The sequence below is a fragment of the Cebidichthys violaceus genome, unplaced genomic scaffold (genome assembly GCF_023349555.1).
Source record: "Cebidichthys violaceus isolate CVI_PGR_0920_01 unplaced genomic scaffold, fCebVio1.0.p SCAF_17, whole genome shotgun sequence".
In the NCBI taxonomy this organism is placed as follows: domain Eukaryota; kingdom Metazoa; phylum Chordata; class Actinopteri; order Perciformes; family Stichaeidae; genus Cebidichthys; species Cebidichthys violaceus.
Genome location: NW_027176340.1, coordinates 6,357,145 through 6,383,237, shown reverse-complemented (window position 1 = coordinate 6,383,237; position 26,093 = coordinate 6,357,145). Strand labels below are relative to the sequence as shown.

Genomic DNA, 26,093 nt, shown 5'->3' with positions numbered 1-26,093 from the left:
GAAGTTGTCTTTACTCTCCCCCGTTCTCAATTATCTCTAGTCTATAAAACCGAAATCAGTCACACACTCACACAAATAAACATTACACAACACGAGAAACTGCACATTATTTTCTTTTATTGCAAATTTGGGATTACAATGAGGGATAAAATAATTGGTATGGTAAAATACATGTATTTGATGCCATGAATGATAAAAGCCATGCATATTACTCTACGATTAACAATTTGTATCTGCAGTGAGAAAATAACAGTGGATATGTCGGCATTTTACAGTACAAGCCATTACAGTAGAAGTGTATATATTACAGCGTTATATAAAAATAGTAGCTCAAGGTAGAACGTCTTGTGGTGATTCATCCACAAATTCCCATATTGGTAGAAAAGGTCAGCTTAGAAAGTATAGCCGGGTCCTACTTACACATACACACAAGCCATGGGTTATAAAAAAGTAAGAAAGATTATGAATTTACTTCCACCAACAAAAAAAAAATAAATTTAAAATCATTCTCTCATACTCACTGGGCACTTTCAGACTTTTCCTGAGCTCCTAAACTCTCCACAAATTGGGGCAAATAATCTCTGCTAGCCAAATTGCAGCCCTTTACATAGGAGTTACAATTATTGCAAAATGGTGGGAATGGATGACAATGAAACGCACTCGATTAAGTTCCTTTCTGTCCAACATACAAATGCTTGTAACTGTAACGTGTTAAGCATTCTTTAAAATGACAAACATTCATCAAAACCACGGTGTCATTTGCACTTGGAGCGGTCTGTTCTTCCTTTTCCTCAATACATGCTGTGTCTTTTTATTTGCCGCATTGCTGAAGCAGCCCTTCTCTCTGTTGTCTTGACTTTCATCACTTTCCTATTTCTTGCCATTTTGAGCTCTGTGTTCAAAAAAATCTTCTTGCTTATAAAATATATCTTTGGTTTCCATCCTTTCCTGTTTGAGGCATTTCATGACCACCATATTACATCTTTCCTCACCACTGCTTATTCCAAATCATTAGGACCTGTCATCTTTTATTCTTTCACTTTCCCCTCATTTCCTGGTGTTGACTAGTCTCTCTATCAGGGCTCTACGTGTCCTCTGTACCTCCTCTCCCAGCCTGTCAATCTCCGCTTTCAAGCGCTCGTTCTGGTCCGTCAGCTCCTGCACCTTCCTCTCGTTGTCCTGCTCTCGTTCTTTGCGACTCTTTTTGGCCGAGGAGAAGGATGAGGATGTGTGCTGCGTGGAGGAGGCGAAAGAGGACAAGGCACTGTTGGCCCTCTCGCTGGTGGTCCTCTTGCGTTTTCCCAGGCAGGAGGACGGGTAGACGGAGGGCGAAGAGACGGGTGAGGAGGGAGAAGAACAATTTTGAGATGGCGATTGGGAGGCCGAGGAGGAGCAGGATGGAGAATCTGGGACACAGGGCAGTTCCTCCTCGCTGGCTGAGGGAGACGCAGGACGGACATTATTAGCTTGGTGGTGTTGATGGTGGTGGTAATAATAGCCGCCGCTGATCACCGCTCCACTCGGATCCACCATTCCCACTCCTCCTTCACTCAGCAACTCGAAAAACTCAGGAGGCAGCAGATCACTGCCGCCTCCTGTCGAGCCATCTCCCCTTCTCCTGCTCTCAGCCTCCGTCCGACGCTCTTCCGCTACAGCTGGACTCATGCAGGAGGAAGAGGAGGAGGAGGATGAGGATGATGATGAGGTGTGATGCAGAGGCTGGGTGTTGTGGATCTCTTCTTTTGTCCTCTGGACACCCTCGCCCCACGTCTGGCCTCCGTCCGTCAGCCACGTCAGAGAACAGCTCTCCAGAACATCCAGAAACTCCGGCTCTTTCTACAAACACAAAAACGCAAATGTCAACATCTACCAAAACATGTAAAATATCACAGTACAAGTTCATTTCACATCGCTTGGTATATGAATGCGGGGTTTTTTTTCCTCCAAATAAACCTAAAAAAGAGAAATATTAACCAAAATACAATGGACGACAAACACTCACACTCATCATGGGTGCGAGTGGCATTTCATTCGTCGAGCTACTGACCTCGGTGCATGTGGGGGCACGTGCCAGCTTTGCCCCTCCCGCGTCGGAGCCCAGAATATCCTGCAGGTCTTCATACCACGCCTCCAACTCTGCACCACACAACGGCCCCACGCCAGGGGGGTATGGCGGGGGCAGGTGTAGCCACTCGGCAGTCATCTCGCCAGTCAGTCGCAACACACAGGTACTCGGCCACACGGTTCACACTGGACCTGAGGGAGGGGGGGGGGCACACACGCCTTGTTTGTTTTTTGTTTTTTTACTGTTCTGCAACTTGTGTTATAGTTTGTAGGTATGCAGTGATAAGGGATGGCGTTTATCATTACTGTATAATCATTTACACCATAAGACCAAAGTACAGTATATCGTATAAACTACTTAGTTGTAAAATGTAATAACTGACATTGAGTGAGGAAATGACTTTACTGCACTAAAATTGCTGATAAAGAGGAATAACCAATAAGTTGTATTAAAATGAAAAATTAAATCTTAACGTCACAAACATGCAGCACTCAAAATGTCAAATGTGAGCGTTTACCTTTCAGAAAGTCTCCGTTAATCAAGTCTGCCAATTTGTTGGCGATAGCTTGTCCCAACAGGTCTGTAAGAAAAAAGTATTTCATCAGTTAGTTTTTAAAAAATATTAAAAATGTTTCCTCTGACCGCTGAAATTTGCTGAGATTTCAGAATCAAAGTGATGATTTGCACAAATACAGACTTGGTCAGGGAACACAATGTGCCTTAAATTAAACATTAATGGCTGATTTGGAAAATGAATCAAAAAAATAATGATTAAACAAAAATTGTCAATGATTGTTAAAATGATCAACAAGGATGGAGGAAATAAATTGCATGTCTGTTAATTCTTGTAAACAAAGAGCAAAATGTTCTCTATTGCGCCCCCTGCTTTCTACGGTCCTCACGACATGCTGGGGTCGATAAACAAGTGGATAAAAAACGACCAGTAGATCTCTATTGATCACTCGGGTCTGACAGTCAGGTCTACGGATCTATTTTAATTCCCCAAATATGTCCAGAAGAAAAATAACCAAAAAAAAAGCCTAATAATTACTACGTTTAATGTAGACAGTCTGGAACTGAACCATCTAATTGATAAAAGGATTTTAGTTTTATCCTTTAATTTGAAACTAGAGAATTAAAATATTATAACATAAGATGTTGCGTTGGTAGTGATGTTATTAATATTAATAAATTACAAGTGATAAAGAAAAAAGAAATCATCTCAAGTTCTTGTCAATTGTTAAACGTCCTGTATTCGCGCAGGCATTAAACTTTGTTTTGGTAAATCGTACCAATTATTTCCTTATGCAATTATTTTTTATTCTAAATTGTAATATTTTCTTCTTCGGTTGGGTTACATGTCCACTGTAAGCCAAGACAATTACGTCATGGAAATGTGTGTCCAGCAGGAGGAATGGGCGAAACAAAAGGAAGCGTTCAGAGAGGGAAACGAAGACAAACAACATCTATCCTATTCATTGGGAAATATTTACTATTAACGGGTTTGTTAAAAGTGGGGAAAACAAATAGAACGTTAGCTGTCAAAAATAAAAGCCGTTCCGTTCCGAGCCAATAGCCCCTCCATTACTGTCACACGTCACGCGGAGTAACGTTATTTCATTTTAGTCAAATTAAATGACACTTAAAAAAAAAAAAATGAATAAGGATAGGATGTTGTGGCTGCAACATAACGTTACATTTAATACGTTTGTCACACTCGATGGTCAAAATCCTTCTAAAAAAAAACTTCGTAGCTTTAAGTCCGCGTGAGCTTTGACAACTTGTCAGACAGATGCAGACAACAAATATAACCACTCCATGTAAGTTGTGATGGATTAAGACGCCTGTTATTCTAAAAAAGACACCGGGATAGCTGCCAAAAACATGACTTTTTTATCTCCAGTAACGTTACACCAGACAAGTTAAGTAACGTTAGCCGGTACTCCTCCGACAGACTGGAAAACATCGACCGACTAATTGTCAAAACTATCGAAAATAAACCTCCACTTACCCTTTTTTTTTTATTCGCTCGCCTTCTCGACTGTCTCGAACTTGAATGTGGATATTTTAGTAAAAATTGGTGATAGCTCATGTTAACCATTGTTCAGTCTTCACGGCTGAATGTGATTTTTCGGAAACTCCCGGTGGTGTTTATATTGAGAGGGAGGCCAACCGAACTATGCACGGAAGGTAGTTCCACCACAACCTAGCATGGATGTGGGTGACTGACGTTCCAACGGTCCAATCAGGAGAGTGGAGTTAAGATCTTTTCCTTAACGACATCCAATAGGGTGACCCCAAATATAGCAAGGAGGCGGGGTATTGTGTCGTCTCAGCTGCTGGTTCTCTGTATAGTTTGTACGAGCAGCAATTGTGATGCAGTCATAAGACGGCCAGGACGAATTTGGGGCGTATGGGAGTCACATGAAAGGAATGATGCAATGCTTGGCAACCAATTTCTAGCTGGGGATAACACCAGCAGAATCAGAACATGTTTTATTAAACAGTGTTGGCTCTAACTAAAATCTAAAAATATACATATATGCATGGATATCTAATGTCGAAGAATTGCTTGTTTCCGGAACACAAAAGTTGAATTGATTTTCTCAAGAATTGTTTTATCGTGGGAAAAAAAAATCCATTTAGCGCTTTTTTTCTTCTTTTTTAAAAAAAATCATTATATTGTCATTCACTTGTTTTCACCTGACTTTTGATTACAGGTACTTGACTTCGGTTTTTAGATTTCCATTGCACACACCCCTTTACTCAATAGTCCACGAGGGAAAAAACATTAACCGGTCCTCCCCCTGAAACGACACTCTTCTACCGGACCAGGTGTGGATCTGGACCACACACATATTTTATTTGTCCGGTATTTGTAGTATGCAGCAGACCAGACTTTAAAGTACACATGTGGTGTCGTATTCTCATTCATTTCATACCGCGCGCTCTATTGCAGCTCCGCGAGATATCAAAACACACGCCCGGCCGATGGAGAGTCTGTGGCGCGAGCTGAGCGGTGCTGGGTGTGATCCAGCAGCACGCGGTCCCCTTTTAGGTGTCCGGTTATAAATTCAGCTGCTGATGATGGAATTCAGCATTCATTTTTTATTAAACTTTAGTAATAACGATAAAGCAACTTTTAATACATGTTTCTGTGTCTGATAGGTGTGTTATCATTTGTATTTTATCAATTATGACTGATTTATTTGGCTCTTTTTACCTGTAAATCACGATAATACAAGGTGGAATCTTACAAGAATAAGAGGCTGACAATACTAAAACAACATTTTTATAGTTAGAATAACCCCCCCAAATTAATCTCAGGATTACCCATTGAAATAGCCTATAATAGACAACATTGTCACAAAAGATTTCACTATTTATAAGGTTCACACTAGCACTATAGCTTTGTTCCCCTATGCATTTACCGATGAGTACCATTGTGTTTATAAATGATATTTAAAAGAATCACTAGGTCTTTATTGAAATGTTAGTTTTACTATAAGTTATAGACTCTTTGTTGTCACATTTACAGACATAAATAGCCAATGAGAGATTATTTTATCAACATAAATTCATTCACGAACATTATAGTTGTATGACTACCACACACACAATAAAAACACTTTATAGAAAGTGATGAAATACGAGATTAAACCCACAACAACAAGTTCAACAAGGTCACCGTATCAGACACACAGGAAGCCAGACAGTAAATGTAATCCTGTCATAGTTACAGCGTTGCATGATGAACACTAATAAGGTAAACAACAGCGAAATCAACAACAACAACAACAACAACAACAACAACAAAAGTGACCACAAAATAAAAGCACGTTTCATCATGCTCCTGACACTTTCTGCCCTAATCCCAAACTCAGCACACACAAACTGTTCTCCATGCACGGCGCAACGTGCACGGCTCGACATGCACAGCCCCCATAGCAACAGCGCCAAGTAGCGAATAGAAAGCTCAAATACTGTCTCTAGGACCCGGGTTAAAGCGCTGCAGGAAGCACCGGGAACGCGTCACGACTTGAGTGGCTGTTGCTGAGTAGTTCAGCATACTTTCTCTACACACCCCTCCCTCTTCACTCCCGCCGTCTGTTTATTTAGTCGGTCCCGTCGTCTGTGTTGTATTCATTATATAAAAAAAATAAAAAAAAAACACTGTTTACAACCCCCGGATCGAGTTTGCCTCTTTTTCTGTTTAGTCTGACGACGGAGGTCCCTGTTTTCTAATTGATTGTCGTTTCAATTGACTCTCTTTATAATAAAATGAGGATAAACAACTACAAAGATGCAGTGAGTTATTGATGAGATATATTATTGATCCTCTATTATGTTTTTCTTCTATGACACTGAGCTGACAGATTGTAAACAAGCGCTCCTACTGATTATACTGTCTGGTCATGTGGATCAGCTTTTAGAGGAGATTTAGGTTTTACTGAACGTTACATTTGTATTTATGTTGCTATGGTGTTTCTGTGATGTTTACTTGCTGTATCTTAATCTCACTAAATATCTTTTGGTCTGTCTTGTCAATATAATTCTTTTTTAATTAATTTGTTTTAGCAGACATACACAATACCTAATTGTCATATATTACAGTATATATTTGTAAAAAAGCAAGTCCAGTTATGTCCACATTACTTTTACATAGTGTAAAGTATGATATCCAAATGTATTGATTATAAACACAAATCAAGCTAAACAAACAGAAATGAATATCACTAAATAACTATAATAAATGTTTTTTTAAATGAGAACAAAGACATTTATTTTTCTTATTTTCCTGCTCTTTGTCATGCTGCCACATTGATTTAGAAGAAAAGCTGGTGTTTGAAATATAACCAACATTCAATGATGAAAGAAGAAGAAGAAGAAGAAGAAGAAGAAGAAGACAGTGGTGGTTGTAAATGTTTGGAGTTTTTAACAAATGTTGGCCATTGTTCTCCTTAGTTTTAGAGACAGAAAGAGAAGAGAGGAATTTCCAGCCACCACAATCTTCTCTCTGTCCTGTGCCCTTGGTCAAGGCTCCACACCCAGTTCTCCCTCACACACACACACAGACACACACACACACACACACACACACACACACACACACACACACACACACACACACACACACACACACCAGCTGTCGGAATCCTTCCCCTCTCTGAACTGAGACCAACTGATACAGCTGTTAACATGTACTAGTGATACAGTAAATCCCCTTTTTCTCTCTCGCCCTGTCTCACTGTGTGCTTTAACTCTTCTTCTGGGTCCCAGACAACCAGCAGACAGACCTCCCCACCTTATCAGACATTCTGGCCTATTGTTGAAAACTGGGAAAGAAATATTACCCCCCCATAAAAAATCTCTGGTTGCGTGTGTGTGGAATGAAAAGTGAAACTTGAAAGTGGCAGTGATGCATGGGTGAGATTCTAGGGCAATATAAATGGGATATTTTGCCAACAATTATTACTTACAGTGCTTTGTCAGCAATCTTTATGTCCCCATTGTTACTACATTCATCTCTTTTGCCAATGGCCATCTCAGCTGAGGCCAATAACGCACCTCTCTATTGTCTTGATGATGCTCATTAATCAACTCATTTGCATTTTTATTTCCTCAGAAGGTCCCCCATCTATCATCTCCTGTACAAGTGAGATGTCCAGCATTCACACAAAGCAGACAACGACCATTTCAGCTTTATTTCTGAGCGTGCTCAAGTCATCCACTCAATCCCATCTTTTCTGGTCCAGATTTAACAGCTAGATGTCACATCCACTTGTTGAGATTTCTGTGTTTGGATCTTTAGGACGACTTTGAAGGCAATCTTGTTAGTCCGCTAAAACCCTGTTTACGTCTCAGCTCTCTTCACACAAGAGTCTCCGTCTCCTCTTTTTCTCATTCGCTACAAGCCTCTCATTCTGCCCCACAACGGTATCCATCCCATTTTACTGCGCTTACCTCCGCCCACTTCTTCTGTCCTCCTCTCTGCTTCACCACAGACGCCCTACCTGTCCAGACCCCTTCAGGGAAACTTGACAAACTGATGCAGAGGACCCTGGTGTGATTTGCTTTCTCTTTTCTGTAGCTTCTTTTTGATTCCTGATGTCAGTTCTTCCATTTCATGTTTCAGAAGTGTTATTATTAGTCATTTTACTACTGTTTGCCAAAATAGAGGAGATACAAGTGTTATTGATGCAATAAAGCTTAATTGAAATGTGTTAAATGTTTGTTAATATTTGATTACATGGCATTGTAATCACTATATAAGACTGTGCTTTTTATCCATATCTAAACTGTAACCGGTGCCCTGACTTCTTCATTTCTTGGCTCCGACATACGTGTCAAAGATGAGACATAAGAAAAAAGGCAAAGGCAAAAACCACAAGCTCAAGCAAAAGACTGTAGGGCATTAAACTTTAAAAGCCTGTCTGAACAGGTGGGTATACTGGCAGCGAGGCACACACTCCAGGCATCCTTTTTTTCCTCTCCACTTAGATTTCCCCCATATCAGCACCAGATAACAGATTTGTGAGCAATTGGTACTCCCCACAGCCTCCTCCTCTGTGTTCAGCTGCTCTGTGCTGCCGGAGGACTTCACTATTTACTTTGTCCAGTGGAGGAAAGAGTGGTGTGGGCTGCTGACATATAGCTCATGATAGCAATGTGACTGTTACAGTGAAGAATGACTGGAGATTAAATTAGGCTAAAACGCCTTCTAAGAATTTTTGATTGAATTCCTACAATCTGAAAATCGTCTGTTTTTTAATAGTGGTTCTGTTTTTCAGTGCATTCATCCGCGGTACTTTTATCCTTGTTCATATTCAGGGCCACCTGGAGAGCCGTGGTCTAAAGTGTAATTGTAATCCTCGTTAACAGCGTTTTGGGCTGACCTCCTGGTAATCTCCACTCTGTTATAGTGTATAAATGAGTCTTAACAGTCGGGCCTGGGTCGACCAAATCTTACACCCAAAATAGAAGGACAAATGCAGTATAACATGATATACAGTACACGGTATGTCTCTGTGCTCATCTGGGGCATTCCCTTCTAAGTCGGAGCTCTGGATCTTGTTCCCTGCGAGTCACACTTGATACGTCCTGTCCAAGCAGCCCCGCGTTGACCTCCCGCGACCGTTAGGGAAACAGGAAGCTGCTCAGCAGTTAATCGTTCTCTGAAATAGAAGAAAGATGCAATACAGGCACCGATATGCAGCTATGACAGTCAGCTAAAGCAGAGGAGGAATCCATAGGACCTGTAGCACAGGTTTTTATCATGAAAGTGACCTCCATTCTGTAAACTTGTGGCGGCTTGCAGCACCAGCTCACATGATGACTCATCAGAAACACCTGATCCTTGCCCTGCTATACGTTACCTGTCTGTGCCTTTGTCGCTAATACCGTCACCTGACATCCAGCTTTTTGTAAAGCTGCTATAACGCCAGATGGATGTGAGGTTGACCTCAGAGAAAATCAATGAGTGTTAATTTACTGTGTAAATGACAGACTGACACATTTAAATCCACTAATTCGATAACACTGGAGGCTTGATAATTGCTGGCACACTTCATGGTTGGTGCCTTAAAGCTCTTCGTCATCTCAAGTTTTCAGTTACTTTTGAATGTAGTTTTTCCATTGTAGACAATGTTGTTTAAACTAAAATTAGATCCATCCATCTACTATAAATACAGTTGGTCAATAATGTCAAGTTACTCTCCTGTTAGGGATTACTTTTTGTTAAGTTATTTAACATTTAGGAGAGTAAGAGAATTTATTTCTACAGGGAAATTGGATGAGACAGAAATATGTTGAAGTATGGCAGAATAATTCACTCTTATGGAGTGTATGTGGTTGTATCTTTGAAAGCTGAATAACAGTGAACAATGTGACCTGTTTTTAATAGATGCTATGGTGCCACCCGGTGTCACACACGGGCATAACAACTCCATGTAATTAAGAAACCACAAATGGGCATTTAGTTTTAGATTTTGAATACCACCAGATTAGAATTAAATTAAGAAAGCAAATTTTCAAATGTCACTTTATAAAAATGACTGATGGCTATATTTTGCAATAGGAACAGCTGATGACTCGACCACCACTTGTTTTGTGCCGGTGCCTCGTTCAGCATCAGTATGCAACCTTGCATCATCCATGACATTCATCTGATAGAAGTGTTCAGGCATAGACAAGTCCACACGCTCCAACATGACGAAACAAAATAATGACTTCAACTTGATCCAATAAGTTTACTGATTTGGTGTAATTAATACAGTAATCACCTTTTTATCTCTATTTTTCATTCAACCCAATAAGTATGAAGTGGGCACCTATGTCACCGCTGAAGTGATCATTAAAAAAGCGATCATATAAAATAAGGTGTGAAGCGTATCGCACTTTTTTATTGATCCGTTTCCATGACCACAGATGTACAATACAGTTGACTTGTAGGCAATGACAAAGCAGATTAAAAGTTTGCCTGTGGTGTCTGGTCTCAGTCATAATAATATAGTTACAAGCGACTGAGCGTGAAGAAACAATAAGGTACACAGGCATATTTACAAGCTTTCCTTCCGTGACTCGGCCCCGACACTCGCACAAACGTGCTGCTGCTACAACACTAGAAGACAATAGATCTGGATTTTATTTTGTCTTTTTTTTTTACACAGTTGACATCTTTAATGTGCGATCCATCAACCCAACATTACCGTGATCTATTTCATTTGACCAGAGTATACAGTACAAAGTTCGAAAGGAATGGAGGAATTTCTTATTTTTAATACTACTAATAATAAAAACAATCCAGTCTAAAAGTCAATACGCTTAACAGGGGACTGTGATCAGTGGCATGTATAGAGTGGACAAATGTGTTTTCACTTGATATCAATTCGATGCAAGAGAAAGGAAGAGGAAAGGGGGGTGGACAAGAACATTTAGTCTCCTTTTGTTTTGTTTTTCCATCTTTCTAACATTCCACTTAGTGAAAAAAGGCAGAGGCGAAGAAGAGCGTAAGAGAGAGAAAGAGAGAGAGAGAGAGAGAGAGATGGCCAGAAAGGACAGAGTTAAACCCCAAATAACTCCTCTGTGGCCTCTAGCCAGCTCACATTAGTCCATGTTCTACTCTTCTCCTGGACTGCTCCAAAGTCTGCCAGCGTTTATTTGGAGATCTTCTTCATCCTCTGATCTAGTGACGCAAAGTTCTCTTCTACAGCCACCAGATTTTCCTTCATTGTCTGTTGGACCTTTGAGAGAAGAGAGGGGGGGGGGGGAGCATGTTAGGTAACAAGTGAAAGAAATAGAAGTAGAGTTGAAGATGTAAGGAGAGGAAGAATGGATATGAATTAGAGCCTCTAAGGAGGCAGAGACAACAAGAATAATGCAAATCAAAAGGAGCTCACAGAAGGGAGAACCTTGTTAGATCAAACATTCACTGGTTCCACATTCTCAAATGGGAAACTCTGTTTTCTATCATTGTAAATTGAATATAGTTGGTTGGACAAATCAAGACATTTGATCACTTGAATTAAAATAAATCCCTATAGTCAAGGTGTTTGATGAGTTTGTACTATTGGTTTGACAAAACAAGCATTTTGGGCTCTCAATGAAAGTGACATTGGTAACATTTTATGGACAAAATAATCCATAATTGAATAATCATTAGTTGACACTATTAACTATATTTACACAGCTGTCATGCACGTGTAAAGTTAAGTTCACAGGGAGTTAAAAACACATCTAATTACTGAAAACCATTGTGAGGCTGTAGAAGACCTTTCTGTGATGTGTGCATGTCAATGTTAGATTTAACAACCTTCTAAAAGCCAAAGGATACCTCACTTCAGATCACAACGGAGGTCTGTCAAGAGTACTTTGAAACATTTTATGACTGAAGACGTTTCTGTAGACTAAGAGGTAAGAGGACACTTTCACTACGTTTTTACCTCAAAAGACGCAGTTTAGTCGTTTGACTTCAGAAAGAGATGCGTAGGAAATATTTTTGTGTGGCCCCACCATTGAGACAAGCGAGCGTGTCTACTGGCCTCGTTAATGTCTCTTTGGTTGGAGTAAATTTACCAATTGTTCAATGGATCTTGAACTTCCTACCTGTGTTAGCAGAGTGTTATTGTCCTTCAGAGAGTTGTTGATCATCTGCTGAGTGGTGTCCAGGTGGGTCAACAGCTGGCCAAACTGCATGGCTACGAGACGCCGGTGAGGTCGGATCAAGTGAAATGGAGAGGCGAGAGAAAAGCAGTTAGATGGAGTACTAGTTCACTAATTTGTGGTTAGAAAAAGTTGCTTAAAAATGCAATGTTGTCTTTGCTCTCAGCCAAAGTGAAGGGGAGTAAAGACAAATGTCATGTGAAACTGATGAAAGACTTGAAAGATGAAACTGTATTTCCTTTTACTTCATTGGTAAAGACAGATCAGGAGAGGAAAACAAAACCAGTGCAGCTAAACCTCATAAAGCTACGAACCCCATTGGCTGCAGACTGTGACAGATTGCTGCAAAGTGATTCCGGATGATAAATGACCTCTTTCAGCACCCAGAAATGAATTATCAATATAATCTATTAATGCCAAGGTTCTGCTTTCATGTGCTAAATAATAAAAAGATGATAATGTGATATATATAATATCATGCATCTCTTTCTCCCTGAGGGGGTGTTTAACAGTATTGCTAGATTTAGTCTAATTCTATTACCATTTTGAGACTCCCTCTCAGTGATTTTTTTGCCCTTTGTTATAATAGAAAGGCATGGTTTAGGCTAATTCCATTATCCGTTTGAATCCCATTTTTGCTTAGTTTTCTTCTTTTGTCTCGCACTCCAAACGTCCCCCATTGCAAATGCAAATCTTTCCGGCCGCATATTACTTCCCAGCCCAGACGTGCTTGAAACGTGATCGGGGTTCACACCCTGTTATGTTCTGTAGCTACATCCTACATATTTTACAAGTGTAACGCCACTCCACACCCACCCACTAACCTACATACATCCTCTCCTTGAACTCCCGTGGGTGTCATTTCAAGGTTCTCTTCCTCTCACATTAAAGAGCAGAACATAAATTATAAAAGGTTTCATTGTTATGATCCTTACTGGGGTGAAATCTGCCCCTTGAGCAATAATATTATAATAATTGCAATATGAACCAATTACTCAACACCACTACATTCATATAATGTTATTGCGTGAAGTGAAAACAAATAATATTGGCTCATGGCTAAGAGAGTTATGCGAGGACGCGCAGTAGAGCAAGTGTTGGTCGACCACCTTGTTCCCCGCGTTACCTTGTTCATGCAACTCCTTCACAGCGACGAGCCTTTGCACCACCTGAGGCACAGAAGTGGACATGGCATCCCACTTCTGCACCACGTCATAAAGCTGCGACACCTGACGGGCAAACACATACAAGCACATTTCATACCCAGATATTATATATATTATATTATATATTACAGTCATTTTATCCAAAGCGACTTAGATAAACCCGCCAGCTAAAATAACATGTTTGATTTAATCTTAGTTTCATGATGCAATATTTATTGTACTGTAAATGATACCTGCATTTATTATAATAATCACAACTATCCACATTAAAACTCAACTTTTTATGGCTGAAGAAATTTTTTTTGGGGGTCCCATGACGTTATCAGACATGATCTCACATCAAAGCTTTTATAGTTTTTAAATTATTTTTTACTAGTAATGAAGTCATGCACACTATTTACTATGTCACAATCACAGTACACTACAGTGTCTCAAAGAATCAAACAGCATTGTGAATGAACCAACGTATCAAAAAAAAAAAAAAAAACATCTTTCCATGACTTTTGCATTCATCACAATAATATATTAACATGCACTGCCCTCTGCTGGCCTTTTAGGGGTATGACACTTTAAAACAGTCGATGCCAAAGAGGCACGAGATTGTTGCCTGGAAGTCATGCAGATCTCACAGCAGAGTCCAACATGAAAACCTGAAATTAAACTAAAATGTGTCAGCTGTTTGTTAAAAGACAGCACTGCACTCACATTTAACATGTGGCGCTACTCTTCAGTCTGGCTGCCGGGCTTTGTCAAGCGCTAGCAAACGTTTTCCAAATTAATATCTTGTCACTAAGACTGAACTAGCAAGATTATTACTATATTATACGACTTCCTGATAAAAGCTCAACTCTTATGATTGTAGGAATCTTCCATCTCAAAGTGTTTGGTAACTTTGTGTGAAATCATCTGAGATAATTGCTGGATGTGCGCTGAGCAGGGATTACAAACCTTGTTCTGTGTCTCGGCGTCCTCAATCGCTGCCTTGTGTTTAGCGATCTCATTCATCTTCCCGAGGACACTCTAAATGTGAGAGAGAGAGAGAGAAAAAAAATTGTAATTTATTCTTTTTGTGTAACGTTTTAGAGGCATTCAGATACTTTACAGAAAAAAAGACGAGCATAGATTAGATTCATGGGAATGCCGAGGTAGATTGACAGGCGGGCAGCACAACACATTTCAAAAGTTACGAATACGTGAATACATTTTCAAGTATTTATCAGTATTTCAACCCCAGAGCAACAGCACTGCTCACTCTCTCTCCTGGAGTGCGTGGGGCTGATTGAAAAAGAATTACAGTGCAGTCAAATAGATTAAAAAAAACACTTTACAATAACCCCAAAACTTTATGTACATTTTGATTCTTTTTAGCGGGCAAGCTGCAGTAGATATCAATACATACAAGAGTCTTATTTTAACATTTGTTGGATACACAAGACACATTGTGTATATAAGTTGTTAATAAGCTTTGGGTGTGCGGGGTTAGCTGTTGCACCATCTCGACCGTACTGGACTCAAATAGATGAAATATCGAGCTTGTTATAGAACCCTCTCCGTAAGACAGAAAAACAACATATTTCTTTTAAGACACAAAGTTACCGTGGGAAACATGATGTATAAATAAGAATGCAGTGAAATTGCAACTGTTATTTATTTATTTATATCAAAATCATCCAATTCCCCCTTAACCCCGTGCTGTGTGCTGATTGGTTACCTGCAGTCTGGCCTCCACTTGATCCAGAGTAGCTGAGTCCAGTGCGCTGACCCTCGCCTGCAGGAGCTCTATGGTGGCCTGATTCAAACAAACACACACACAAGTTATATATACAAGCATGAACGCAAGTGTTCTTGCTCTCGCTACTGGCACAGCAACAATAAACAAACTTGGGAGGAACTGATGTCATTCATCTTTGAAGTATGACCCAGTTCTCTGGCTGCACATCAGATACACAGACACAGACTCCACCCGGTGCGTTCCCAAAGAAAGTCGTTGACTTCTTACCATCAAACTGGCTCCTTGAACGCCAGAACTCAGAGGTCCCTGCAACAGAAACACAAAGAGGGACAATGAAATATAAGAAAGAAGCATTGAAGCCATAATTTACATAAATCAAGCGTACGATTTTATTCAGCTTGAGTAAGTGGATGGTTACACGGCAACAGGAGCATGAAAATTCTACCGGTGTGAGAGTGAAAGAGAAACTGAGACAAACAGAATGAATGTGAATGAGAGAGAAAAGCATTAGAGAGGATGTGTGTGAGTCGGTGTGTGAGGCGGTGTGTACCTGCTTGTCTGATCCTGAGCCAACAGCCATCTCCAGCTCAGCTAGACGCTTCTCCAGTTCCGCCATCTATAGGGACCCAACAAGGCAACAAAAGGCTGGCAGTGACACAACAGCATCCCACAAGACACACAAATACACACAGACAAACACCCACGTACGCACGCACACAGGCAGGAAGCCTTTTGTCCCGTTTATTTACCATTAAATATTCTGACATTCCTCTCACGAGAATGAAAACAAAAAGATGTCTAGCAGATCAACATTTGTTCGTTTCACGAGTGCGTTCGTTCCAAGACACTTTGCGCTGCTTCCCCTCCACCTCCCTTTTACACTTTACCTTGGCAGATTCATTGAATTTCTCCTGCTCGGGTCGGCTGTGCAGCTCGTAGAGCACCACTCCATCTGGGCCCTTAGCCGGTGCCGTCGGCTTGCCGTCTCCCGTGGAGCTGCCACGGTTGCCCTTGGCCGCTTCCAGCTGGGTGAGCAGACGCCTGGGGGAAGGAAGGAAGAAGGAGACACAAAAAGGATTAAATGTTCAATATTGTTATCAGCTCCATGTGTTGCTTTTCAAGCTCTGTTGTAAACTGCAAGGTCAAGGTGAGCTTGGATCTTTTTAGAGCCGTTTTTCATCACTTTTTATTCCTCTTCTCTCTCTTGTGTCTGTCTCTTTCCCTCTATCTACAGTACAAAGCTGTGGTCTTAAATGTCACAACTGTATAATGTCATTCACTCTATGGGCTTTGTGGTAATCTCTCTCCTTCTCCAGTTTTTATTAGGCTTCCTCAATCATCTGTCCATCGGTTCTTGTGCTCCCCAGGTAGTGCTGCGCTGAGCTCAGGGGGGTTATGTGGGCGATTGATAACAGCTGTTCTTACTCGTTATATCTGGGTTATAGTGTGCTTATTGGAATTAATTCCCCTGCTCCTTCCTCCCACCATCTACTGTTGACACTCCCTCTATATCTTCAAGCCACCATTGTTCTTATCCCTCTTTCCAGCCATTCCCTGCCTACTGCCTCATCACTCTGCAAGGGTCTGATTAGCATCAGGTTCCAGATGTTTCGTCCGCTTGCTTTATTGCCTCGTCACCCAGCTCACCTGGCCAGTGCTCCATCTGGGTCAGCCAGATTGATGTGCGCATGAGGTCCCAGCAGCGAGTCGAGGTGGGCAGAGACCAGCTGCTGTTTGAGCTGGGCAGCGTGCTGGGCGAGGACCACCGGAGTGAGGCGCTCCTCTGCGTTGGTTTCCTGTGTGGCAGACTGGAAGCAGAGGAACACCGCCGTCACCGAGTGACTGAGTTCTACACGGCAGTGACGGTTCCAAACACCAACGCAGAGGTATTCAAATTAAAAAAAGAAAACGTACTGGATATGTAAACATTCACTCTTAGCACTCGGCATGTCAATTGAATTCGTTCCGATATTATATTTCAGTAGAACAGAATTACAGATATTGGATTAGCTACTGTGGCTTCCTGCATGGGATATATTTAAGGGTAAACAAATGAATTAACTAAATACAGAGGTGTATTTTGTTAGGTTTACTTTTGTCTGAAATGAACGTGTTCAAAAACAGACACAATTAAGAGAATAATATCTCTGATCCCTGCATGCTAATTTAGCAGACTATCATCAAACTCTGACATTATTTAATTATTCTCAATAAATCTGCTCTATATAAGTAAATTACAGTATGTTCTCACCTATGCATGCATGCAGCAGATGACTTCTCCATTCAATACAGTCGCCCTGATGAATGGCCACAATTTAAATTGGAGTGAGGTCATTACTCCAAGGAGGTCTTTCACAGGTTTAAATTTAGAGACTGAAACAGAGAAGCAGGCTGCTCGTTCTGCCAGCATGACCTGCATGATCTAAAAGCCATGGATTCTGTCACAAATACTGCCAATTCAGGTTGAATTTGGTGTTGGACTCACGGAGGAGCAGACTCTGTGAGTATCTAAGTTAATGACACCGAAGGTTTAATTAGTTTCGGGGTTGAGGGGTCTTTGTAAGTCGGAAAAGCAATTTCTTGGACTGTGTTTTAATCAATTCATTTTCAGTTAATTTAAGGCTTCAGTGCACACGCCGTACAAAGCTCAGGTCTCTAGTGCAACAGTAAGAACAGGACATAAATATTCCACCTTTGAAACTGTTCCAACTAAAAGGTTGCCCTCCCAGGATGATGTGGTCAAGGAGCAGAGCGGAGGAAAGTCTCTTTGTGGACGGCTATTGAATGTGTGTGCAGACAGCTAGATAGAGGCTGGATCTGTGGGAAAGAGGGAGGTGTGCTTGAGCTCATGTGTGCGTCTCGCTGTCAGCTCACCTGGATGGCGTCCACCTCCTGAGTGAGTTCCTGGATCTCGTTCACCAAGCGCTGGTACTTCTGCTGGGGCGTCTCCTTCACTCCGCAGCCCTCTCCGAGCTGAGCAAAGATGAGAGGGCATTGTGAACACTAGACAACAGCAAAGTGAGTCTAATACAGAGAGCGCACACTCTTCACTTTATCAAGTGCCAATAGAAATCCTCATGGTGTTGTTAATAAAAAGTGAAGTAATTCATTTCTGCTGACTAGAAGGTACTCACGATTTCAAATTCTCCTGACTCGTAGCCCACTCTTCGGCTTCTACTGATTCTGTCTGAGAAGTCTGTGAAAAGGAGACAAACGGCTCGTTAGAAATCAAAAAGAAAGAAAACGGACAGAGAAAGCAGACTTGGGGTTTAAGATCGGCAAAAGAATGGATCTGTTTAGTGACCCCTGTAACAGAGGAGCAACATTTTGAAGCAACAGCACCCGTCAGCTGCGTCTGCCAGTCTTGTATTTTACACGGTTGTTTTTAAATGTTGTAGATCTTGTATAAATATGCATTTATATTTCACTATCCATTAAGAGTACATTTTGCATTTTGTAAAAGCTATTCAAAAGAAGAAATTACAATAATTTTGTTTGTATACTTAGTACATCAGATACAATACAGAAACCAACCTGATGAAAAAAAACAACTAGTTACCAGTTTATTATGTACACTGAAACTAATGCAGTATAATGCAACAGTCTTGCAATAAAACCTAACTTCTGGAAGATTGCAATCATTTTTCATTTCTAAGAAGAGATGGCGTTGATTCATTATGGAGACTGCAGTTTGTGGAGCTAATGAACTGTATTGCAACAGAAAGGTGTTTCTATTATTTTGTCCACCCCATTAATACCAATGAGGGCAGGTTAAATAACAGAAACACCTCTGTATAAATGAATAGTTATTGAACAGTCTATATATTTACTAAAGGTGATGTTACCTTTCTTATAAAGTGACTTAAGTGAATAGTGAAGAGTGATTAATAGCCCACTATGAACTGACCGAGCCCCTTGGTGTTGACATGCTTGTCTTTGAACTTGTCAAAGGCTGCGTTGGGGTTGACCACAATCCTCTCCACGCTGTCACTGCAGAGCTCCTCCTGTTATTGAAATAAAAGAAATAAAGTCAGATGAACATTAACAAAATCTTAAAAAGGGAATGTTGTACTATACATACAGCAAAGACTTGAAAATGAGCCTTGGCTTATTGAGCCAGTGAGTCTCGAAGCCCAAGGTAGACTTGAAATATGTTACGTGTTTGATCATTGGCCCGAAATATGATTTAAAAGAAAATGAATTATGAGGTTAAGTCAACGAGCATATTACGACTTACAGAGGTTACACACCCACAGAAAATAAAAGCCACTGTAGCAATAAATCATGGAAATCTGCAACAGCTTTACAGCCAGAATTTGGGACTGTCCAGAGCCAGATTACTACAACTAAATTTACCAGCAGGCAAGAGACGAATGTGGAGCATTATGTGTGTCACAGCCATAGTGTATCCTTGGCCTGACTGCAGACTCTTAAGACTTTCTTTAAAAAGGTTTAATTCTTTAATGAAATGTGTTATTCATGTCGTTTAAGTCTACTATGGTAAAATCAATGTTACGTGAATGAAGAGTTGGAAGCCACTAACACTTTCTTTTCTAAATGACAGTTTGATTAGTGATTCTGGGGAGAACAAAAAACAAACAAACGTGCATCATTTGATCAGAACTTCCTTGTGATCAATTATGATGAACTAGAGGGTTAGGTAGGATTAAAAACACCAATGACGCATACAGATAGATGACATGAGTCCGGGCTCACATACAAAAATTAACACCACAAAACACGAGACAGTTAAGCAAATGAAGGGAGGAGGAGGAGGAGGAGGAGGAGGAGGAGGAGGAGGAGGAAGGGTGAGGAGGAGAGTTAGTCAGGCTCTTACCAGCTCCTTGGGTTTCCAAAGAGAGTTAGAAAAAGTAACGGAAGAGCAGAGGGAGAGAAAAAAAGTTGGGGGGAGAGAGAGAGAGAGAGACAACACAGATTAATGTGGTTATCACATGCCATGCACACAACAGGAACAGTTGGCCAGGGTCGGGGAAAGATAAGAAAGAAAGCAGTGTTCTGAGAGTTGCTGCTAAAAACCCTGGAGACACACGGATCAGACCGCTCATCATGTCTCCAGTTCTTTCTCTCTTCCCCGATTTCAGGTTAAGACATTCTCCTTTGATACCATACTGCACTTTATAATGCAATGCCACCATATGCTCTCATGAAGGGCATTGTAGGTCTCAAAACAGTATGCTATGGATGGTAACGGGTGGTTTAAGGGTGATTAAAACAAGTCAAGAAACCTACAAGGCCTAACCACTGCTGTTAATGAAGTATACACAGAGTGATTTTGACAAACAGAATGATATCTTTGGTCATCAATCCGAGATGGAGGTCTGAGATATAGCACAGCAAGAAATATCCATCCATGGCAGATTAAGGGCATTGGTGACCAAGGAAGTCTGCGTCAAAGGTCTATATATATATATATATATATATATATATATATATATACACACACACACACACACACACACACACACTTAAGTTAATGCATGTTTCTGATTGCATCTATCGATTATGCTAGGATACACAAGGGATTTGTTGAACAGTCTGACATGTCTCAAATTTAAAAACTTACAGTAATTCATAGCCATTTTATTAAAGCCTGACATGCAACGTACCAATGAACCTTCAAGGACTTATTGCAGCCTATAGGGGCCTTTAAAACATCCAGTTAGTCAAAATAGTGTGGTTAGGCAGAAAGCAACTGTTAGAACATGATGATAGGTTAAAAAAGGAAATATCTAAAGCAAATGAACACTTCTCTAATGTAAGTGTTGCAGTGCTGAAGACCAATCAAAATCATTTCAAAGAGTTCTACTTGAGCAACACAAATAGGAGGAAAAGAATCAATTCCTTGCACTTCAAAACAATCAGAAATTGATGAATTACAGGGCACAAAAAGGGTCACTCCATCGATCCATTTCATCCAAATCAGTTAGAGGTAAGAAAAGTGGATATGAGATCAAAAACACATGCATAAAAAGCATGGCATTGAGCTCACTAAGAGTAAAATGGATCCAGTCTTACTTGTACAAACTAAGGTTCCACGAGGGTTGGGGCAGAGTCAAAACAAGGGCAAGGGAATGGGAGGAACGAATGTGGACACATGGAAGGGAAAATGCCAATTAGGGTTCACTCGGCTGGTCAGTAAACCGTCCAGCACAGCAATACACTTTGGAAAAAGACTGTAGTCTAGCAACGCCACCACTAACTCTGCCTAATGTTACAGTTGGTGGGCGGTGAGAACAGACTCTTCTAAGAGTCAAAAGACCATCCTCATGACATCGCTATAAACATCCACAGTAGATTTAGTTCCCTGACATTTTAAAAGATAATGGTGCTTGCATGGGACTTATAGTGTCTATTCTATACCTTTCCCTTACTTACTTCTCTCTGTGTATACATCAGGAGACATACCAATATGTAGCTTATAATATATGGATGATGAAGTTAAACAGTAACCTGAAAGGGACCTCTTGACATTTTGTATGAAATATAAACAAAATGAACATATCTTGTTTTAAGGATCACAACTTTATAATACAAGTATTTAAGAAGCATAAATAAATACAAGAGAGGATCATAGATGACATCTTTTTTTCTAATTTACCTTACAGTTAGTATGTGACACAGTTTACTTTACAGTACTGCTGAGGTACAATCAGTGCTTTGCCGTGAAAGTAGTAAAAGGAAAGTTATTTCGTGGTTAGGAGTTTAATCTTGTAAACCCTTTGTTCACGTTAGTTAGCTAAATGTGCAGCGAAACAAACAGCCTGCAAACGGACACATCCAGTGAATACAAAACGTCCACTTACCGACTCAAACTGAGCCTGGTCATCTTCTGGGAGGTCACCGGTCTCGTACACATCCGGCTCGTTAAAGGCCTAATGAAACAATCAGGTAAACAACACATCAAACTATCAGATATCTCGTTTATTGTCATTAGTCTGGCCAACGCCCCAGCCCATTCAACAACACGTATTAGCTAGCCGTTGCTACTTGGTTGCTTGTATCACAAGACACAATACTTACTGAAATTGTTGCCACTAAAAAACTACCATTTTTAACGCTAGTTGTTTAATAGTATTCAAACAATAAGCAGACGGCATAGTAAACAGCAGGGATGTTAGCTAGCTTAGCTGCTAGCTGTCACATATTAGTGCTAGCATTGCCTTGTAGCATTCTAGCTAACCTGTCTGACAACATTAGCTACTTACAATTCCTGGCAAGTTTGCGTATTTGGGATCAGCCATTTTCAACGAAAAGCAAAGACGAGACCAATAAACCACGATAGAATATATTAGCAGTTATTTAAACGTTTAAATTATCGATTAATCAAATCAAATTGTAACACAAGCTAACGGTAGATGAGCCAGCAGTCTCTCAGCCGGCGGAGGCTTCCAGGCTGATGTTGTCACTAGGCTAGCTTGATTTGACAGCGTGTACGTTGGGTTTCACGGAGGAGCAGGCGAGCGGGCGGTGATGTGTTAGCTACACCGACGAGGAAGAGTCCAACGGCGTACAAAACCAACAAATCAAGCGCTCCCGAAGAAGTGGAGCGTCTTTACGCATGCGCCCAGTTTAACAAACGTATGTAAGGTCCCTTTTCTGTAGGTTTTTTTTTTACATTTTTTTCATATTTGCTGTCGCCCTCATACAATACTTAACAACTCATTTGCTTCAACAACAACATGATTCTGTCTCTTTTTTCTAAAATAGTTTGGTTGAATTGCAGCAAAGGCGTCACACGATGGCGCTAAAGGTACGACCAGACAACTCAATCAATGGGCCGAAGACAGTCGACTAAGAGGAGTATTCACTCTGTCGGAAAAAAATTATACTGCTTATCTAAAGTGGTTGTTAACTAGGCTATTCCAGATAATGCAGTACATAGTCATATACAGTATGATAAGGTACTGCTGCATGTGTCTTATTTAAATGAACTAATAATGTATACTGCAACGTTTTTTAATGTTTTACCTGATTTTGATTCTGATTTTTACCGCTGCACACATTGTGGGCGTTTTGTAGGCCATGTTGAAGGAGAAGCAACTATTTCCAAACCAAATCCTGAAAACTGTCAAATAAAAAAAAAAAAATTCACTCACTTAAAAAGTCTTAAAATGTTATTGTGTTCTCTATGTCACATTTCTTACATATCAAAGAAACATGTTCTATAGTTGGCTGAATATAAATTATATATTTATTCATTATAAATGATTGCATGTAAAATGCACTCACAGTGCAGGGATTGATTATTCATATCATAGGCCTATACAAAGAAACATATTATAATTACATAATACTGTATAAGAGTGTGTTCACATATTATTGCTGACTATACGTATATCGCTCACAGTATGTTACATAACCTACAACACATTATTATTCATTGAATTCAACATACATGCAATGAATCATTAGTGTAAACCAATCACATGATTGGTATAGATGACTAAGCGTCATTTGAGGCCCAATTATCTACATCTCAAGACACACACGCTTTGTCATCCAGAGCCCTATGGCATGCAACTCTGGATTTTATGGTCTATTTCTTGGAGTATTTCCAAGGCAATTATTTAATAATCCTCATTCAAATGCAAATACATACATTTTAAATGTAACCCTATTGCAAGTGCTGCAGCTTCATTCTCTCTTACTGTGTTTCTTGTCTATACAATTTATGCCAAGAGGAGCCACTGGCAGAACCCACATATCTTTTTGAAAGGTCACTCTGTCTATTTTACAAACAAAGTCTGATACTCATCATTAGTATAATTAGCCTGTGAAACTGTAGTATAATGTCTATTGTGGCAAAACGTCTGGGAAAATAACATTGACTAGGCAGGGATGGTCTTTTGGGAAATGTAGTAGGTCTATCCAGCGTTTTTTTTAGGACTTGATCCTTAGGGACAACAAGTGAGAATATTTTAGCTGCATCAACTTCGACCATTCTGTCTTTTAATCAAGTCTCTCTCGAGTGTCGCTACTGAATGAAACGTGCAGTGACACATCAACGTATTCGGCCTATGACGGAGCCTTTGGTTTTCACGTGACTACCCAGTTTGTCACGCATGGCGACCAGTCTGGTTTAACCCTGAAAATAAAATAGCCTAAATATGCTGTGCTTCAAAGCTACTGTCAACCTCTCACTAGACGCAACGAGCAGCAGCTTCAACTTGTTGCGCTCCACCTTGAAACTAAAGTGTTTAATGGTTAAAAGTGAACTTTTCTGTCAAGGCCATGTGTAGTTGTGGTTGCGGGAATAAGAAGCAGTGTGGAGCTCCTGTCGCAGCTCCTCGGCCCCTCTGCTCAGCGGTCCTGATGAGGGAGGATTTTTGGAGTCGCTCCTTCACCACGCCCCGCCCCCAGTGAGAGTCACCGGGATGACAGCGATACAAGGCATGCCTCCGTGCAGCCACTGCCGACCGGACCAGCTTGGAATACACTCACCATTCACAACTCTCCATCTGTTCTCCACAGCTCAACTGGACCCGAGTTGGGATGAGGACGTTTGAAAGAAGAAACTCTCTCAAACGGGTTCTTTCTTTACGTTTTCTTTTAAGAATTCGGCTTTAGTCTCCCCCCCAAAAAACTCGTAGTTCATTCTTCCAAATGTTGCCAGTCTCGCTTTGCATGTGGGTATAGCCGGTGGTTTCAGCTCACGTCCAGGTGGTTCACGGGAAAAGGCTGCACAAGGAATATTTAGTCTTTAATTTAAATTCATCGTTATTTTTTTTGGAAGCGCGTCTACTATTTCCCCCCCTCCCCTACGATGGCAGATGCTAACGCAGAATGCAATATCAAGGTTTTGTGTCGATTCCGTCCTCTAAACAAGTCGGAAATTATCCGCAGAGATAAGTTCATCCCGATATTCCAAGGAGAAGATACTGTCATCCTCGGGGTAAGTTATCTTTGAACGATCTCCTTCCTCCTTGTCGCTCCATGCAGTCTGCGCACGCCGACGCTAGGGGTTACACTTCTCATCTCACACATCAGATATTGACCAGACAACACTGGAGACTTAAAGGCTTCTGACAGGGATCAAACTAAGTATAGTCCCTATCGATATCCTGATCAGCATCATGCATCATTCAGATGTGTGTTGCTGCCATTAAAGAGCAACAGGGTGGACTAAGCCTTGCATAAAATAAGGCTGGATGAAATTGATGAATGGCCTCACCTGAGATGATGTGCCAAAATCATCCCATTTCTTGTTGAAATGAAGCCCAAGATCAATAAACTCCACAAGCCTGAGCTTTACCAGCGTAAGGAAGATCTTAAAAACTCATCATTTTCTGAAAATGCATCTTGGCCCCACCTCTGTGTTCCCACACCGGCTCATTATTTGCTGCTTCTGTGGTATTGCTCTGCTGAAATTTTGGTGTGTTTCCTATGTCAGAAGATCACGTAGGATCGGTTGATTGTTGTTGGTGTATCTTGCAGTCAGCTTCTAAGGAACTGTTGAGGTATCAGGTGCTGCAAATCTAATGCCATTCATAGTTAGGCCCTGGGGGGATGTCTCTGTCCACTCAATAGGTTTGAATTGCTGCTGATAATTACTGTCATTGTGTTGGAGCAGAGCAGCACGTGAAAATGAACCAAGCTGTAAAACATCTGTCACTCTGATGGATGCGTACCTGAGGCTGAGGTTAACAGCGGGGGATTAAGAGTGCTCTAAATGCAAATGTTCTCAGTGTTTAGATGTAAAGCCCATCAGGGCCGACGCTAACACACACACACACACACACACACACACACACACACACACACACACACACACACACACACACACACACACACACACACACACATATGGCCTGAGAGTTATGTTCAAGTGATGATGAAGACAGCAGAAAATCCCTATCAGTTTACAAATGTTGTCACATACACATGCACGCAAACACACACACACACACACACACACACACACACACACACACACACACACACACACACA

The 26,093-nt window shown here is 40.8% G+C and overlaps 3 protein-coding genes across 3 annotated transcripts in view; 1 reads left to right on the top strand and 2 right to left on the bottom strand.

The window, feature by feature from the left end:
• Positions 1–100: 100 nt before the first annotated feature.
• ddit3 (DNA-damage-inducible transcript 3) lies at positions 101–4,194 on the bottom strand. Its single transcript, XM_068712372.1, has 4 exons — positions 4,077–4,194; positions 2,583–2,645; positions 2,048–2,256; positions 101–1,836 (listed from the first exon to the last, which is right to left on the bottom strand). The coding sequence occupies exons 3-4, from the start codon at positions 2,201–2,203 to the stop codon at positions 1,048–1,050; spliced, it is 945 nt and encodes a 314-aa protein (XP_068568473.1). The 5' UTR covers positions 2,204–2,256; positions 2,583–2,645; positions 4,077–4,194; the 3' UTR covers positions 101–1,047.
• A 6,246-nt stretch (positions 4,195–10,440) lies between these two features.
• On the bottom strand, positions 10,441–22,564 carry dctn2 (dynactin 2 (p50)). Its single transcript, XM_068712369.1, has 14 exons — positions 22,351–22,564; positions 21,949–22,017; positions 19,032–19,128; positions 18,259–18,320; positions 17,999–18,097; positions 16,772–16,932; positions 16,012–16,165; positions 15,675–15,740; positions 15,392–15,430; positions 15,104–15,181; positions 14,341–14,412; positions 13,353–13,455; positions 12,170–12,261; positions 10,441–11,307 (listed from the first exon to the last, which is right to left on the bottom strand). Exons 1-14 carry the CDS (start codon positions 22,384–22,386, stop codon positions 11,221–11,223), a joined length of 1,215 nt encoding a protein of 404 aa, XP_068568470.1. The 5' UTR covers positions 22,387–22,564; the 3' UTR covers positions 10,441–11,220.
• Positions 22,565–24,560: 1,996 nt separating this feature from the next.
• Positions 24,561–26,093, top strand: part of kif5ab (kinesin family member 5A, b) — a 58,586-nt gene continuing 57,053 nt past the window's right edge. The window contains exon 1 of the mRNA XM_068712368.1: positions 24,561–25,037. Within this exon, the coding sequence (XP_068568469.1) occupies positions 24,909–25,037 (129 nt within the window). The 5' untranslated portion in view covers positions 24,561–24,908. The remainder of the gene's footprint in view (positions 25,038–26,093) is intronic.

Excerpts from the sequence above, each read along its gene's own strand:
- ddit3 (XM_068712372.1), bottom strand. The coding sequence starts at position 2,203 with ATGACTGCCGAGTGGCTACACCTGCCCCCGCCATACCCCCCTGGCGTG. Across the intron at positions 1,837-2,047 it reads GTGCCCCCACATGCACCGAG|AAAGAGCCGGAGTTTCTGGA; the intron begins GTCAGTAGCTCG and ends TTGTGTTTGTAG.
- dctn2 (XM_068712369.1), bottom strand. The coding sequence starts at position 22,386 with ATGGCTGATCCCAAATACGCAAACTTGCCAGGAATT. Across the intron at positions 19,129-21,948 it reads ACCAGGCTCAGTTTGAGTCG|GAGGAGCTCTGCAGTGACAG; the intron begins GTAAGTGGACGT and ends TTTCAATAACAG. Across the intron at positions 16,933-17,998 it reads AGGAGGTGGACGCCATCCAG|TCTGCCACACAGGAAACCAA; the intron begins GTGAGCTGACAG and ends CTCTGCTTCCAG.